General features: G+C 28.9%; 1 protein-coding gene across 1 annotated transcript in view; it reads right to left on the reverse strand.

The window, feature by feature from the left end:
• Positions 1–18111, reverse strand: part of LOC106644454 (protein unc-79 homolog) — a 742398-nt gene that overhangs the window by 637865 nt on the left and 86422 nt on the right. Inside the window, exon 2 of the mRNA XM_089592466.1 lies at positions 5967–6061. Within this exon, the coding sequence (XP_089448592.1) occupies positions 5967–6061 (95 nt within the window). The remainder of the gene's footprint in view (positions 1–5966; positions 6062–18111) is intronic.

An 18111-nucleotide genomic window follows, 5' to 3' on the forward strand; every position in this document is an offset into this window, starting at 1 on the left:
TACCGAATGGCACGTTACTATTACGTTAGATTTTCGTAGCATTGAAGACCAAACTGAACTATACTATTAACAGCTAGATACTGTATTTGAACAGTGTACTAGAGTACTTGAAAATCAAGAATGCAAAAATTTAATACTAAGATACACGTTTAATAATATGATTTGTTTGACAAAATTAATATACCAAGATTTAAAATTATTTTTTGCACCTGAAATACAAATACCTAGTAAGGAAACAAACTCTAATAATATAGTAAAAGTTATCCCTAGCCACATGATAATGAGACGAGCACCACTAGAACTCGTGGGGTAGATTTCGAAAAAATTGTTTGGGTCTATGGATGTGGATGATCAAGATAAAACAAATATGGATATAATAATTTTCAGAATTCTACACAAACAATATCATATTTAGAAGCAAGACAGACTCATATCGTACGCTCAAATTCCGAAAAAATTTATTTAGAATTAGAGAAAAATGGACGACGTAATGAAAAAGTTACAAAAATTTGGAAAAATTCACTGAATAAGCATGCCGATTAGATAACGATAACAGAAAAATTGAGTATAAAATAGAAGTATAAGAATGGACTAACTCTTTTAAAAAATTCCTATTTTTCATACTGAATTCTTACAAAACGCTCAACAGTGCGGTGGAAAGCACATTACAAGGACACCTACATCCGCTAATAATACAAAATGAACAACTATAAAAAATTTGTTACAAAATTAATTCATACAAAAAAGAGCATACGATACCATGGGACGATTCAACCGTAACACTTGAACGCCTGCACGCACTGTCCACAACAAACGCAGTCATAATAAAAGGTAGATTAGCAGTTAAACTTAGTCTCCCGTTAATAGGTAACAAACAATTCAGTAATTATGCCATGCAGTCGATTCCAGTTCCAAGAAATTTACACTAAGATTTAAAAGGCTGTGTCAGCATTGAGTTCCAACATTGTAACCTAATCGTAAGCAATAATCTTAAAAATTTTTTTCTTACCAACGAAAAATTTTTAAATGATTGCATGAAAGATAAGCAGATCTTATATTACCAACTAGATATGCCTATTTACAAAGATAATGTAAATAATCCTTGCAAATTCTCTTTATTTATAAACCCATCAACAGAAGCATTAAAAACTTGTCAAATAGCATTATATAAGTCAACCGAAATTGATTGGATAAGACTTAAAACCACTGAACAATAGTAATACTCTGCACAAACTACTACCACGATACAAGTATTGTGTGGAAACAATCTTTCAATCACACAACCAACTGAAAATAAAATACAAGGTACGGGAATACTAACGATCAACAGTAACTGTATTGATTATGCTCCTGGCTACACCCTATATGAAGTCACAATACTAGAATTTACAGACTTACTACTATACATTAGAGCTTTCCTACAGTTTAGCAAGTTTGTTGAACCTCTCTGATATCAAAACAATCAGATTTGGCAATAATAACTTTACTCTTGATTTACAAGAGGAGAAAAAAACCGGAACATATAAATGGGCAGAGTCAAATGATGCAATAGCGTTAACTAGAATGGAGGAAACCTTATAGGATATAGCGATAAAAAAACAAGTTAACTATTAAAATACAGCAATAATTTTTGGAAACCTGATAGTAAATTTAATTGTTACATAAGTCATTGCCTCAATTTTATTACGATGCATTTTCATATTAAGAAAAAAATCCACTAATTTACCACAGTTTGTACATAGAGCTCAACCAAGTAGATCAAATGAGCCTCAAATTTTTATAACCCGACACGATAGTCCGAAAAAAGTACTAAAAATTGTGAAAAATCTAGCACTACCAATTCCCGACAGAACGACAGATGATTATTTGCCGATACAAGGCCACTATTAATTCATTAATTGTCCGACAAAATAAAGAACAAATTATATATATATATATATATATATATATATATATATATATATATATATATATATGCAGAAAAAGAGAGAGAGAGAGAGAGAGAGTAACTGTGGTGCACTGTTGCGTGCATGCAAAAGGGAGGTAGGAAGAGGAAGAGAACCAGACCAACAGATCATCTGCACTCCAGTCAGCCCTGGCTGGTACCTTTATCTGTATATAGTATATGATACGTGCATGACTGCGTTCGCTTGCTTGCTCGTTTTACGAGATAATTTTCTATATATGGCGGGCCTAAGAAGTTTTATTTAAAAAACATGAAAAGATCGATATACTCACAGAAAATTAAATGAGAGTTTTCCAGCCTGACTGCAACAGTCGTACCTGTTGAGCTACTGGTTACAAGAAGAAGTAAAGGTTAAAAGCGGCTAGTATAAATATGTTCATGGGCCCCAACAGAAGGATGATTGTGGCTCAATTTGTTGGGCATGTGTTGTTTGTCTATTTACTTATGATAAATGCTCAAAACTTTATGACACCTGTTAAAATAATGTACTTTTTCGTGACTGTATAAAGCTATATGGTGGTCTATAATAGTTTTTGTCGCATCATAAGATGCCATTTTATGCACAACAGGTAGATGTGATATTATTTGTTGCCATGTAAAAATGTATCATAGTTTTCGTCGCAACCAACAGAGGTGTAACTATCGTCTTGTAATATTGTTAAGAGTAATTATTTTCATGTATTATTTTTTCTGTCATAGTTTTCATAAAACAAGCAGCTGTAATGGTCTTCCAGCCAGACGTCACTTCATGTTTTGTAGACAGCAAGTTTTACTATTTTTAGTATTTGCTAGGATAGCTCATGGAAAGCGTTGAAGGAGTTTTAAGAGTTATGTAGGATTGTTAGTAGACAAACCTCTATTTTCATGCAAGGACCAATATTCTATTCTTAAAGCAAAGCTAGAAACATATTATTAACGTAATTCAATTATAAAACTGTGCAGCAATAAATAATTGTGGTTTGGTGGAAAACGTAAGTTTCAAAATGTAACACATTTTTAAAACCAGAAATTAGGTAGTCGACTATTTGTAGTTTAACATTGAGGCAATTTATATCTAGAATGTTGTACAAATAAATTTATGGAAATATTTAATGATTACTTTTTTATAATAAGAAGTTCTAACTAACTACGCGTACAAAAATTTGGTAGAAAACGGACAGGTTTTTTCAAAAAATTGAAAATGGAAAAAATGTAGCAATTTACACGACTCACAATAGTCGTCAACAATTATAAAAAGTTAATAAGCTACTATATTGAAGGTCTTTTTTTCCTTGGAATTTAAAATCAAGGTGTCTTTTTTCCTAGAGTTTTTGTAGGGCAACTGGAAGTGACTACCACCATTTTTTTTACAACCTAAGTATTAGAAAATCTGTAGAATATTACCATGTCATACTATTGCGTTAAACAGTTCCAAACATAATGATGTACACAAGTAATAAAGCTAAAAACCAGTTACACACTTTATATTTTCTACTTATAGGAATTTATGTAGAGTTGTAACTTCATTTAATACATACAATTTTTTCTTGTTTTTATAGATAAATATAAAATTAATCGGTTTGAAATATAGTATAGATAAAATTAGAAAATTACTGGACACTACATTTACCAAGAGAGAGAAAGAAAAAAAAGTCGTTTCAAATAAAGTTGTAAGTAAAAGAGGGCTAAAAGTCTTATCGGGATCAATAAACAAACTAACTTTGTATGTTTTTCATAAATCAGATTTTTATGGGAAGTACTAATTTAAAAAGTGTTAGAGGAAATCTAATGGCGACAACTGATGGCATAAGTGTGAGTTGTTAACAAAAAGATTGTGGACGCAATTAGAACAATAAGAAAGCATCAAATCAAGAAAACTCATTTTTATTTTTGCGTTAGTGCAGTGTGGCAGCTGTAATAGATAACAGAAAAAGGGTGGCCCAGAAAATTGTTTGTTGAGCTACAGTGTATCTAGAAAAACTTTGAAGATTTACAAAACAAATGTATAATAATCAAAGATAACAGAGAAAACAATAAAACTTTTGTTTTGAGAGGGCAGTGGGTCTGTGAAGAAAAAGTTGTGATTTGCAGATGAGGACAGAAGAAGAGGAAGTAGCTTTAAATATATTACTTAGACAACTGTACAATATGGTAAAAAATATTTTACATACGTATACATAAACATAATATTAAGTAAATTAAAAACAGTTATGTAAGTAGAAATATTGGTTATAACTTTAATAAGTTCAAATTTATTGTAAATATCAATTAACATGTAGAGTATTTGCAAGTTTGGCAAAGGCGAGATTCAAAGTAAGGCCTTGTATAGTATTGTACAGTACTGTGATAATCGTGAGAAAAAAATGTAACTGTCTGTTTGTAACATTAGGTTTTTCACAGTTTATATAACTTTGGTGCTGTTACCACGTAAGTCATTTATTAAGCCTAGAAAATTCACAGTTATTGTAACACTGATTCTTAAGATAAGTTACTAAAGAAATAAATTTATTAGAAAAAAAAAAAAAAACAAAATGCAGAGAATATCATACAAGCTCTTATGGAATTCAAATTGGTCATTACTTTTGTTATATGGCCAAAATTGGTTAAAAAAACGGACGTAAATAAAAACCGACAAAATACAACGAAGAGCTATGACAGTGTTAATGTCATAGTCAAACAAGAGTTACTTCTGTAAGTTCTTTTATTTCTATCATGAAAATACATTGGAAGATAGTAGGAACAACATAAGACAGTTAAATTCCAGATAACATAATATTACGAGATACCTAAATGCCTTAAAAAACTATGTGTTACTTTTTACAGTACGACGGCCTTATGACTGCTGAGTACAGTACTAAAAGTTTTGTCTTAATTTTATTCTTTAAATACCGTTTAAAATAATTATGTCAAAACTCTTTTACTGTCTATAATTAAAAAAACATCTTTTTCAGTTAGGATAATTTTCAGTCTTAATTTTCTGGTATAAGTGGTGTACCTTCAGTATTACTGATAATTATGCTACAATCTGACATGAAGTGTCAGACGCTTGCATTGAGTAGTCAGTAACTTTTGGTGTCTGCATTTAATTATGTTAGATGAGTTTGTTATCGTGCCTGTAATTGGTACTTCTATGGGATAAAGTAATAACTAATAAAAGAAATTACTAATTTTATTTTATGTTTTTGAATAAACTATAATTTTATTTTATATTGCTTCACAAACAGAGCTATTTTACTATTGTAGGATAATAAAAAAAAAGAACTTATTTATGCTAAGTTCTAGTCGAAAAAAACAGTTATTTAACTCGTTATGTTCTCTATATGCTAAAAACTACAAAATAAAGTATGTTTTTTTTTTTACTTTGTAGCTTCAAAAAAAAAAACAGAGACGTACGGCAGTCGTTTCCTCGCCTAAATAATCAAAAGAGAATAACTATAAATTAAGCTAATGATCCGTTAAGTTTGCTGTTTTTTGTAGCTCTTAGCACTTTTACCATTTTGATCGTCAAAGAAATAGTCAATACGTAACAAATTGTTAAACTTACTTACTACAGGTAAGATGATTTGTTTTTTTTACCAATCTATAAGCCTTTTATGTCAAAAGTAAATGAAACTGTTAACTTGCATATCATGCTCTATTTTTATATATTTTAGGTAAAAATAGTATTTATAACGAAGCTTTGTGTTATTACAAATGTTTTAATCAAAGTAATTGTGAACTTACAACTTTTTTATGTTTTTTATTTTTATTATATGTGAACCATAAAAACACTAGTATAACCTTTATCCCACACTTGTAAAAACATCTGAATGATACTAAAATATTCTTCTTATATATGTAATACAGGCTAAGTGAATAAATAAATACATTTTTGTAAGGCAAATGTGTTGTTTCATTTAATAAGTTACAAAAATTACGATAAAAATTTATCATTATAATTAGAGCATAAATAAAAGTGCTTGTTGATTTATTTATTTTATGAAGTTTTTAAGATTGTAACAAGAAAAAGAAAATTACTTACCTCAACTAATATTTGCAATGGTGCAATAGAGTTTAACTCGTTGAAATCTACCAGCGACGTAACTATTAGTCTAAAAAATCGCAAGCATGCTGTACCTAAAAATATTTTGTTAAGTTAGTTTAACTATGTGTACCTACAAATTAAAAATACTTTAATAATGAAAAACGTAACCAGTTTTGTTTCATATAAATTTCAAAAACAAAAAAGAGCTAAAGTCCAAAGAAAGAGTAACAATCAACCACATAATAAAGATCAACAACGTTTGTGACTGTAAAATTAAAGTTTCTGCTAAGTTGTGAGCGTTAATAAATATTTACGCAATAAGAGTGACGTAAAAATTTTTGGAGCGTTGGTTTAGTTTAAAACGCGTCATGATCTCAAAACTGCTTAGATAAACAAAAACTGTTAAAAGAGATAGTAACAACTAGTAATGTCGCTTTAAATAGAAAAAAAAAAATTACGCTTTAAGTTCAAAACATATTTAAACCTTAGAAAACGATCAATACGAAGGATAATAATATAAAAGAAAAGTGCACGATTACAAAAATTAAAAAGAAGACTAAGTATGTTATGTACAATGTGTACCACAGCACAAAACTTAAAAAACATTTTTTTTTAATTCGCAAAAAACGAAGCCACTTAAAAGAACTTAGAGCAGGTAAATAAAATAATTTAAAACTATTGTTGAGTGCAGCTAAAAAAAAAGTTTTTAAATCTATTAAACTTGTAGAACTTCTATACTCTAAGACTTTCTGAAACGTTTTAATTGAAAAGTAATGAGATTTCGATAAAAAAAGTATAAGCAAAAAAAAAAACTTGAGTATAAAACAAAGTGCCATTATTGTTTAGATAAGAAATAACAAAGACGTTAAAGAAAGATATAAGTTCAAAAAAGTTAGAGTTTGTACATGAATAAGCTTAAGAATCTGGAACCTTCAAAAAAATAAGTATTTAAAAACTCACTTCCTAATGCAGCTACGACACTATGCTTTAACAGAAAAAATGACAAACATCATTGTCATTATCAATACAATCTTGATCACCATCATTATTATCATAAGCATTGTTATCAACATCATAATCATCGTCATCATCATAGTAATAATAACTATTATCATCATATTCTTATCAATATCAATATTATAACCGCATTATCATCATTTGTATCACAATAACTATTATCAACATAATCATAATTACCATCATGATCATCATAATCATGGTGATAATTATTGTTCATATTATTATCTTCATCATAATTTTCATAATTATAAACATAATTATTATTATTAATACCATCATTATCACTATGCTTATCATCACCATCATCATTATCCCAATCATTATCATTATCATTGTAAAAATCATCATGATTAACAGAACCATAATATTTATCATTATTATCGTAATAATGATTTATCTCGTAATCATCGTTATCAAAATCATCATTATTAGCATCATCACTATTATTATTATCGTAATCTTCATAAGCATCGTCTTCATCATTATCATGATCATCATAATCATCGTCATCATAATTATAACTATCATAACGATTTTAAACATTATTATTACTATCATTTTTATCATCGTTATTATAATCATCAGTATTATCATCATCATTAATATTCCTTACACTATATTATTACCATCATCCTCTTTATTATGAATACCATCGTCAACATTGTAATTATCTACATTATAGGTATCATCATTATCATATTTACCACTTTTTCAATCATTGTTATTACCATCATTAAAATAATTATCTTTATAATCATCATTATCATAATCACAATTATAATCATCATTATAGTCATTATTATAAGTATTAGCAACATTATCTTATCTATCATTATTATTGTCCCTATCGTCACAATCGTTATTATTACTATCATTGTCATAGTCGGAATATTATTATTTTTTTACAAACATGATTATCATTATTATCATTATTATAACTATCTGGTTGAACATTGTCACCATAATTATCATTATAGAATTTCATATCATTTTCAGTATTAACATTATTACTATAGTTATCATTGTTTTTATTAAAACTAATATCGTCTTTTTAAGCTTTCTGATTATTCTCATACTTATTGTCGTATAAACTTCTACTACTCAAACTTATAAACCTACATGGAAACTTAAACTTAAAAACAAAAATCATAACTATTCATCGATATCATAACTAACACTTTTACACTCATTGTTATCCTTATTATTAACTATATTATAACTTCAATTATTACTCTTATTCCCTTCCTTAAAATTATTATTATTATTATCGTCATCATCATTCTTATTATTATTACTATTATTGTTATAATCATCATAAGCATCATAATAATCCTTATCTCCATTAGCATTGTATTTATTATGATCAACATCGTCATATCATAAATACTATCACCGCCATCATTATCATTATCATCATCGTCATCATCCTCATCATTATCATTATTATCGTCATCATCATTATTATTATTATCATCACAATTATGATTCCCATCATAATTATCATAACTATCATTGTTATTATCATTATTAACATAGTTTAAGGTTATATTATTATATTCTATCGTTATTCTTATGACTTTTTCTATTTTATTATAATTATAGTTGATTTAAATGTAAACATAATGATTTTTGTCATAATCATTATTATCAGAGAAATTGTTATTATCACAAGCGATATTAACATTATTACCATCATTATTAACAACATCTTTATCAATATCATCATGACCACCAATATTATTATCTCTTTTGTGATAATTATCATTATTACTATTTACCTTATTAGCAATACCTCTCATATAATTATCATTGTAAAAGTTGTTAACAATAAACTTAACTTGCAAAATTAGAATAATATTTACCACTACCATTATTGACATCATCGGTATAGACATTATTATTATAAGAATTTTAATTATCTATTATTATTATCATTACTATTACTATTATTCTCATTACTATTATGTTTACCGTGATTAGCAGTACTGTCAACATCATCATTATCAGTAGCAACTTCATAAATATTATAATCATTTACATTATCATTATAATCATCATCATTATCATCATCATCAACATCATCATCATCATCATTATCATCATCATCATCATTATCCTCATTATCATAATGATCATCATCATCATTATCATCATCATCATTATTAATATAATTACTTTTAACATTAATATTGGTATCTTTATTATTCTTATCATTATCGTTATTATTATTACTATCGTCAACACTTTTATTGACATTTTTTGTATTATTTTATCGACATAAAATTATCATCAATATAAATAATAATATTACAATTATCATTATTAATTTTTTGATGGCCAGCAGCGTAATTATTTCTATGATTATTATTATTATTTATATTATTATTAATCATTACCTTATCATTATCATCAAAATAAACATCATCATCATTATTATGAGATTCATTATTATCATTATTACTACGGTCCTTATCTTTTTCATTATCATCATCAATATCATTATTATTATCACTTTTATCTTTAAAATCTTTGTCTTCATAGTCCTCATAATCAGCGTCGTAATTTAATGATTATCATTAATTGTATCATCGTCAATACAACTTTCATACTCATGATTATAAAAAACGTCAAAGTGATTGTTATTATTTAAAATAATATCGACATTATTATTATCATTTATATTATTATAATTAACTATATTTAAGTCATGTGCATCATTGTTATGGATCTTATGATATTTATGCTTCTAATCTCTATGATAGTAATTATGAACTAAATCATCCTTAGCATTATTATCGTTGTCATTATTATTATCGTCATGATTATCTTTATATTATTATCAACAACATTGACGTCAAAATTTTATAAAATGAACATCATAACTATTATTAACATGTATTGATTATGATCATTATTATGGTAATCATCACAATCATCACCATTATCTCTATTATTTTCATCAACACCATCATCTTTATCATTATTATTAACTATACTATTAACTTTATTAACATCATCGTTGTAACCAATTTCATCATTATCACTATAAAAATCTTAGACATCATCATCATTTCTATCATCATTATCATTGTCATCATTATGATGATTATTCTCATTATCATTATTGACACATTATCATCATCATCATCATCATCATCCTCGTCATTAACATCATTATTATAAGTTTTTTTTCATTACGACTATTATAATGATTCTAACTGTTATTAACATCATCATGATTAGCATCTTTATTATTGTTGTTAATATTGTCAATATTATTCTTATTATTGTTATGATGTAAGGTGTATATTTGATGCTTGTAACTGAATTTTAATGCATGCGCAATAGCAAGGAGATGCGACGCCATGACGCTGCACTTCAGCGTCTAATACCTATTATTTTCTTCTCGCATGCTCAGTCTGTCGTTACGTGCTCCCTGCTTTTCGTATTTTCTTATTTAATTTGATATTGCCTTATTTCAGTTTACCGTACAATTGTTTTTTTGATTGTAAGATCTAAAGATAGCATACACTAAAGATAGTGAGAATAAATGTGTTCGTGTTTTATAATAAATAAGATAGTTTTGTACATTTTATTGCCTGATCACATACCCACACATCCATACTGCTATTAGGTTATGGGCATTTAAAAGTTTAGTGTGGTTGTGCATTCAAGACCTCCGCTATCTGCCATTTTTTTTCTCTGTAAATGAGCTCATCTCACGTTGACTCGAATTTTTTTGCCCTTAGCGTTTTCTTGCGCCCTTTCCTTACGAGCTTTTTACAGTCCATCGACGAGGCGGCGTTGAGATTTACATTAGCCACTAGTGAGACAGAGCAGATCAGGGAGGTGACATCTGGTGGAGGTGAGGTGGATTGTAAAAAATTCACAGAAGAAAGAAAGTAAGTAACTGACTGATAATAATATTATAGTTTCTTTATCGGTCATTATGTTGAGATAATGTGCTTTGTTTTTCGTTATTTTGAAACCAAAATTGTATAAAAGTCGTAATAATATATGTTATAGATATGATAAATATGACAGTAGATAGGATTTGTAAAGTGTTTCATAAAGCTAGTACTCTGTTATTCTCAAAGGTCAAGAGTCGGCACTTGTTTATCCTCGCGTGAGGCAGGCTTACATTATGATACGAGAATTTTTATTAAGTTGCTACAGCTATAGCTACCGCTGAGGGGTACGCCTTAAAGCGTGGAGAGGAACTTTCGTTTTGAGCATGACTTGCGTTTGGTCAGACCAGGCATATGTATTTCTTCTAGCAGGCTCGGTAGCTGATGGTGTGCACAGAGCAGCCATCTTAGATAGACTTCTTTATTTTTCTAAGCCCCCGTACAGTGTGGCCTCGATCCTCTCCGTGGATTTTTACGCTCAGACTAGAGGTAAATGCCGACTCAAACCAAAATGCAGAAATTTAAGATTTTTAATTTTGGTGTAATGCAAGTCAGCACATCGTAATAACAGACATACAATTGTGCTCGATCACTTTGAAATTGTGCTGCTATTGTGTACGATTTTAAACATGTTACGCTTGCATGTTTAAGTCATCTGCTGTATCTCGTCCCATAGGTAGTGCGCATGCACTGAGTTCGTCTGTGCGTGATTGCTAATGTTTTCCGTTGACACACATAGGGTTAAAATGGTCACTGGGAAGTAAAATATGTATAATTTACTCTAAGTTATTATAGAAAATATAAGTGATAATTACGAAACAGGAGATCAGTCCAATTTAATGAAAAAACGTGGAGGTATAATTGACACTATTCCTAAACACAAGCAGCACATTCTAGTTAAAGGTTCTTTCAATAGATTGAAGATAAAAGATTTAAATACAATAAGTCACGTGCAAATAAAATTAAAGATAAACATTAAATAAAGAAACCTTTTACAAGATAGCAAATTAAAGATTTGAGAGATAGAAAAATAAACTTGATTGATGCCTCATCTAAAACAAGAATAGAGATTCGAGAGATAGAAAAATGAACTTGATTGATACCTTATCTAAAGATAAGAATAAGGAATTAAGAGATAGAAAAATAAATTTGATTGATACCTTATTTAAAGACAAGAATAAAGATTTGAGAAATATTAAAATAAATTTAATCCATACCTTATCAAGATAGCAAATTAATGATTGAAAAATGGGAAGATAGTTTTTATGATCACTTAACTAAGAATAGCAAAGATTTGAAAATAAAAAGATAGACTTGATGAGTACAGAATTATTTTAACAAGAAAGCAAATTAAAGCTTTGAAAAATATAAAAATATATTTAATCGATACAAGACTATTTTAACAAGATAGGACATTAAATATTTGAAAAAGAAAAAGCTAGATTTGATCTTGAATAGTAAACCTTAATAAGTAATGATAAAAAAAAAAAAAAAAAAAAAAAAAAAAAAATTAATTAATACATGAACTATAAATGGCATATTAAAGGATCTGAAACATAGAAAAGATAGTTTAAAGAAACAGATGGATAATTTGCATAAGAAAATGGCGGGCAGAAATAACAATCTTAAGATAGATCTGACCAAAGGAGCCTACAAAAAAGATATTTAAAAGATTTAAGAGTAGATGGAAGATAAAGAGCAGACTTGAAATTCGATACTAGATAGATTATCCCTAGATTACTAAAACAAAGTGTGTTTTATTACTTATCACACGATAATAGTGCAAAATTAATGATATAAAAATAAGTAATATACACATAAGGGCGTATCAAATACACAATAAAACTCACACTGTTAGATTTGATCCCGCAAAGCAAAGTGATACTAAATTTTGTGAATTCCTCGATGAGCTTAGATGGATTTTAAATGGATTTTGATAGATTTTAAATTTATTCTAATAGACTGTTTAAAAGCGAAAATGGCTTGTCGTATGAATATTTACGTCAAGTATGAGGAAGTTAAAAGTAATATGAAATTGCTTAGATCTCACGCATCGAGTAGTATGTTTGTTGTTGGACCCAAAACTTTGCTCTCTATGAGCACGGAGGGAACCAAAAATTTATGAAAGAAAATTGGTTAAATGCGCGAAGAAAAGTTTCTCCGTGAGCTTGAGAGCGGATGGAGAAAGGTGGGTTTTAAGTAGTTATAACAAAAACAAAATGGTCCTAGATAGAGTGATATGCACCAATATGCTCGCTGGAAACTTGCTGTCACTTCGTCAGCTTGTTAATAGAGGGATATGTATCTATTTAGCCAACCTTAAGATAGATATGTTTAACCCACGCTCTAACGAGACGTTAATTTTCAATGCCTACAGAGTCTTTATTTGATAGTGAAACTAGTGCAAGATCGTCAGAGTACAAGCAACAACAGAAAGCATAAAGAAATCTCAGATTACTTAATGATAGAAAACGCCTCTGCAGCAATGGCCGAGAAGGTTCAGCAAGTCAGTACCAAATATAGTAAGAGCTGACCTATAATCCTAAACAATGGATCTGAAAACAACTGTTTGGATACCGCTTAGCAAAATGGGTTTGAAAAAACCATTAAAGATAAAAAAATCAATGATAGTAAAGAACTAATGATTGGTTAGACTTCAGAGGCTTAAAGTCCCTGTACAGAAAGGTATAAAATACTTAGCAGAAAAAACAGAGCATTGCTCTGACACGCAAGATTTAGGCATTTATTAAAGGAAAATCTTAAGGCATTGCAAAGAAAGTTGTTGGACAATAAAGATTTGAATAAGTCCATGTTCAATAATTCCATTGCATTATGCAAGGTGTATCACATTGCTAAAATGTAAAAATTGGCTTTTAACACTAGAAAAGGGCATCGAAACAACTTGAAATAGCTCATGCTGACACAATAAGACAGATTAGTCTGGCAGCTTAACCTAAAAGATACAAATTTATGATAGTATACACAGACAACTACTTAACATTAATGATGGCACACCCTGTAAAAGTGAAAAGTGAAGCAAGAAGTTGTATGGACAAATTTGCCACCAACGCACGATATTCACTGGGCCTTAATGCAAAGATGTGCTACTAAGAAACTAAACAAGATACAGAATTGTAGGAGGTCAAACAGTGAAAATTCTCTAGAGATTATGAGCTGAGTCTTAACTGGCCTGCCCAGACAATCTTCAATACAATGGCGTCTCAGAACAAATCAATTGCACATTGCAAGACAAAGTGTGAGCCTGCATATTTAACTCCGGGTTAGGGGCAACATGTTGGATCAAACCATGGGTGCTGCAAAATACCTATAATCACACACCACACCTGTCCAACAAAATAACAGCTCTCTAAGAAAATTTCACCCCAAATCTTGAAATAGAAATAACTCAAGGAAGATTTGGTTGTGTGGTCTTTATTAAGATACAAAGGAACAATGGAACCAAATACAGCCCACACGGTAAACGAGTAGTACTGGTTAGCTATACTACTACCTGCTACATTTTTCTAAGACCTGAGGATGAAAATTTTATGAGTTTCCAGGTGTAAGATTTCATAAAAGACTTGTATTTAGAAATGTCGGAGGAAGTGACCAAATAGCAAATTAAAATAATCATAAGATAGACATTAAATAAAATAAATGGTTCATTAAGTTTAGTAATGATAGTCTTAAAGTATTATTAGAAACAGAGGGAGAACAAGAAGTCAAGGTAAAATAAGGACGGCCAAAAAGAAATAAAGAGCTTGTTTAAGAAAACTTCAGAGCCGTCTACGAAGAATTAAAATCCATGCATAAAATCGAGTATGGAAAATTATAGATAGATCAACTATAAATGTTGAAGGAAGCAAGCTGAACATTATAGATTTTAGACCAATCCTAAAGGAGAAGATAGACGAAGATGGAAACTAAGACGTTTAGAGTGAGGCTGGTGATTTGTGAGTTTAAAGAACGACTTGCAAGAGACTTATGCTCCTGTATCTGGGTTGCTCTTGTGAGATCGGTAATATCAACTTTCAATAAATTTAATCTAGAAACTTCTCTACAAGATGTCAAGACAGCATTCATGGATTGTTTAATTGAGGAAGATATATATATATATATATGTATAGAATTTCCTGAAGGTCTGCTTGATATAGATTAACTTAAGAAAAATAAAGTATGTTATTTAGAAAAAGCCTTTTATAGACTCAAGATCAGTTTCAAAAAAATAAAACAAGTGTTTTTGTGTGGCTGCACTAAAACTAGTCCCACAAACGCACACCAGTGTAACTTGCCTTCACGCATTACAAAAAAAAAAAAAAAAGTTAACCCCTCAATCTTGAGTCCATATGTAGATGATATCATGATTGCAAGAAATTGTGTCAGTAAATCGAAAAAAATTAAGATTGGTATGCAGTCTGACTTTGAAATGTCACATCTTAGCGAGGTTAGCACTTTCCCAGTTATCACAATAAAAAGAGATAGAAAACATCATTTAATTTCATTTACACGAACACCATACATCAACAAAGTTCTAGAAAGGTTTGGATTTACCAACTCAATACCACAAAGGACACCAATGGTGACAAATCAAGCCCTGAATCAGCAAAGAAAAGACAGAGAAGAATTGGAAGAAACTAGAGAACTGAACAGAACTAAAACTGAAGAAGATGTACCTTACAGAGATGCAGTTGGTAGCTGGCTGTATCTGGCTAACACAGTCAAACTGGTCAGACATCTCGTAATCTGTGAATGTATTAAGCAGACACCAAATCTGCTCAACTGAAGATGACTGGAGAATGGTCAAACGAGTCTTCCCATATCTGCAACACACCAGAACTCTGGTATTAACCTACAGAGGCCGAAAAAATAAGCTGGAAGCCTTTTCAGATACGAGTTTGGCAGACTTTAAAGGCTCAACTACGACAGGTGGATACCTCATAAGATTGTACGGCGATACAGTTGCTTAAAAGACAAAAAAAACAGGATTACGTTGCAATCTCTACCTGCGAGGCAGAATACGTGGCGATGTGTGATGCAAGTCAGGAGCTGATAGGCTTGGAACACTCAATTAGCTTAAAAATATCATGTACTCTGTTGCCTGCGGACGATTAATGTGACAACAAAGCCACTGGAGCCAGTGCTAAGATAGATGGTGGCAAAAGACTGAGACAAATGACCGAGATTAGGCTTACTACGTTAAGAAATGTGTATCCAGAGAAAATATAATCGTTAAATGGATTTTATATAAGGAACAACTAGCAGATATTTTTACAGAACCTCTGCCGTTTGAATTGCATGAAAGGCTAACAGAAGAAATTTTGAATTTTAATTAATGTAAATTGCATAATAATTAAACTTGAACTTGAGATAGTAAAATTGATAAATTAATAGTGGTTAGATAATAATAGTAGACATACCAATAAATGTATCTCTCTGTGTATGTTTTAGCTCGTTGCAACCAACCCCAATGAGTGATCAAGAGGCCAACGTGTTCCACATTTTCAGTTGACTGCTTATTCATCTGTATATGATTACTCAGTGTTGATAATCAAACATGTCTTTCCTTTTTTATTTTATACTGTCTTATTAAATTCAGATACCTATTTTCTTTTCTTCGTGTGGTCAGTCTGTGAAAACGTATTCCCTGGTTTTCGTACTTCCTTATTTGATTTGATTTTGCTTTATGTCAGCTCACCTTTACGATTGTATTCTTGATTATAAGGACTAAAGATAGCATACACTCAAAATAGTGAGAATAAACGTGTTCGTGCTTTATAATAAAAAAGATTGAGTTGTACATTTTATTGCCCTATCACATACCCACACATCCATACTGCTGACACATTATCATTAACACCATAATTATTATTGTCGTCACCATTATCAATATTAACATAATTATGACTAGTATTATGTAAGGTATCATTTCTGTTTTAATTTTTATGCTTAGCAATATAATAAACATATTGACTTTAAAAATATTTTTAATATTTACATTATAATCATATTTATCATCATCTTTGTGATCGTTATCATTTTTATCATCATTTTTGTTATAATAAATAAAATTATTGTTATCTTTGAAAACATTATTAATATAATTGTTATTGTCATTAGCATTATTATTCAATTAGCATAGTTATTATTCAAATTATAATGATTGTTGTCATTTTAATCAACATTATTATTTAAATTAATAATTTTTTTTTTATTATTATGACTGTAAATACTTTGAGTATTATTATTATTATTATTATCATTATCATTATCTTTATCACCGGTATCCTACTCAATGACTATCATTAAAGTCATTATTATCTTAATGATTTTTAGTATGGTTATTATTATTTTCATATCATAATCATTCTCGACATTATAATAAACATTGTTGTCATTATTAGCATCATTTATAAAAACATAAGTCTCAATATTAGTATCGTCAACACAATTATTAGTATTACTGTTATTATTATCATAAACATCAGAGGTATTTATGTTATTTTAAAAATTCAAATCAATATGACGATTGTTATTTTTGTCATTGTTATCCTTGTTATTACTATTTTTTTAAACTTTATTGAATCATTATTATTAATGTTATAACTATCTTTATCATTAATATTTACGTCATATTTACTTTTAATTTCCTTGTTATTATAAGTATTGAAGTCGTCTTCAACAGTATTATTATTAATTACACAGTTGTTATCAATAACATTATCAATCAAATTATGATTTTTTTTTTATTATAACTATTATTATTAACATTATTATTATTGTTATTATTGTTATCATTAAAATTATTATAATTACTATTAATATTATTACTATTATTATTATCACTATTTATTCTAATACTATTATTATTTTCATACTCATTATTATCGAAACTATTGCGTTTACTTTTATATTAAGTATCATTACTGTGTTTTTTTATTATTTAATCCATCAGTATAACTATCAACAATATTACAATAATTAGCATTAACATCATTGACTTTATCTTTTTTAACCATCAACATAACTATTATAACATTTATTGTTATTATTAAAATTTTTTATTTAATCTTGTTTATAATTTTTATAATAACTATTGTCCGTATGATTTTTATTATTATTATCATTTAAAATATAACTATAACTTTCATCATCATTTTCTTTACTATCATTATTATTATCATTATTACCGTTACTATCATAAGCATTATTATCAT

Source organism: Copidosoma floridanum, unplaced genomic scaffold (assembly GCF_036245765.1).
Source record: "Copidosoma floridanum isolate Cflo_tuat_1 unplaced genomic scaffold, Cflo_Japanese_pri ptg000017l, whole genome shotgun sequence".
Lineage (NCBI taxonomy): Eukaryota > Metazoa > Arthropoda > Insecta > Hymenoptera > Encyrtidae > Copidosoma > Copidosoma floridanum.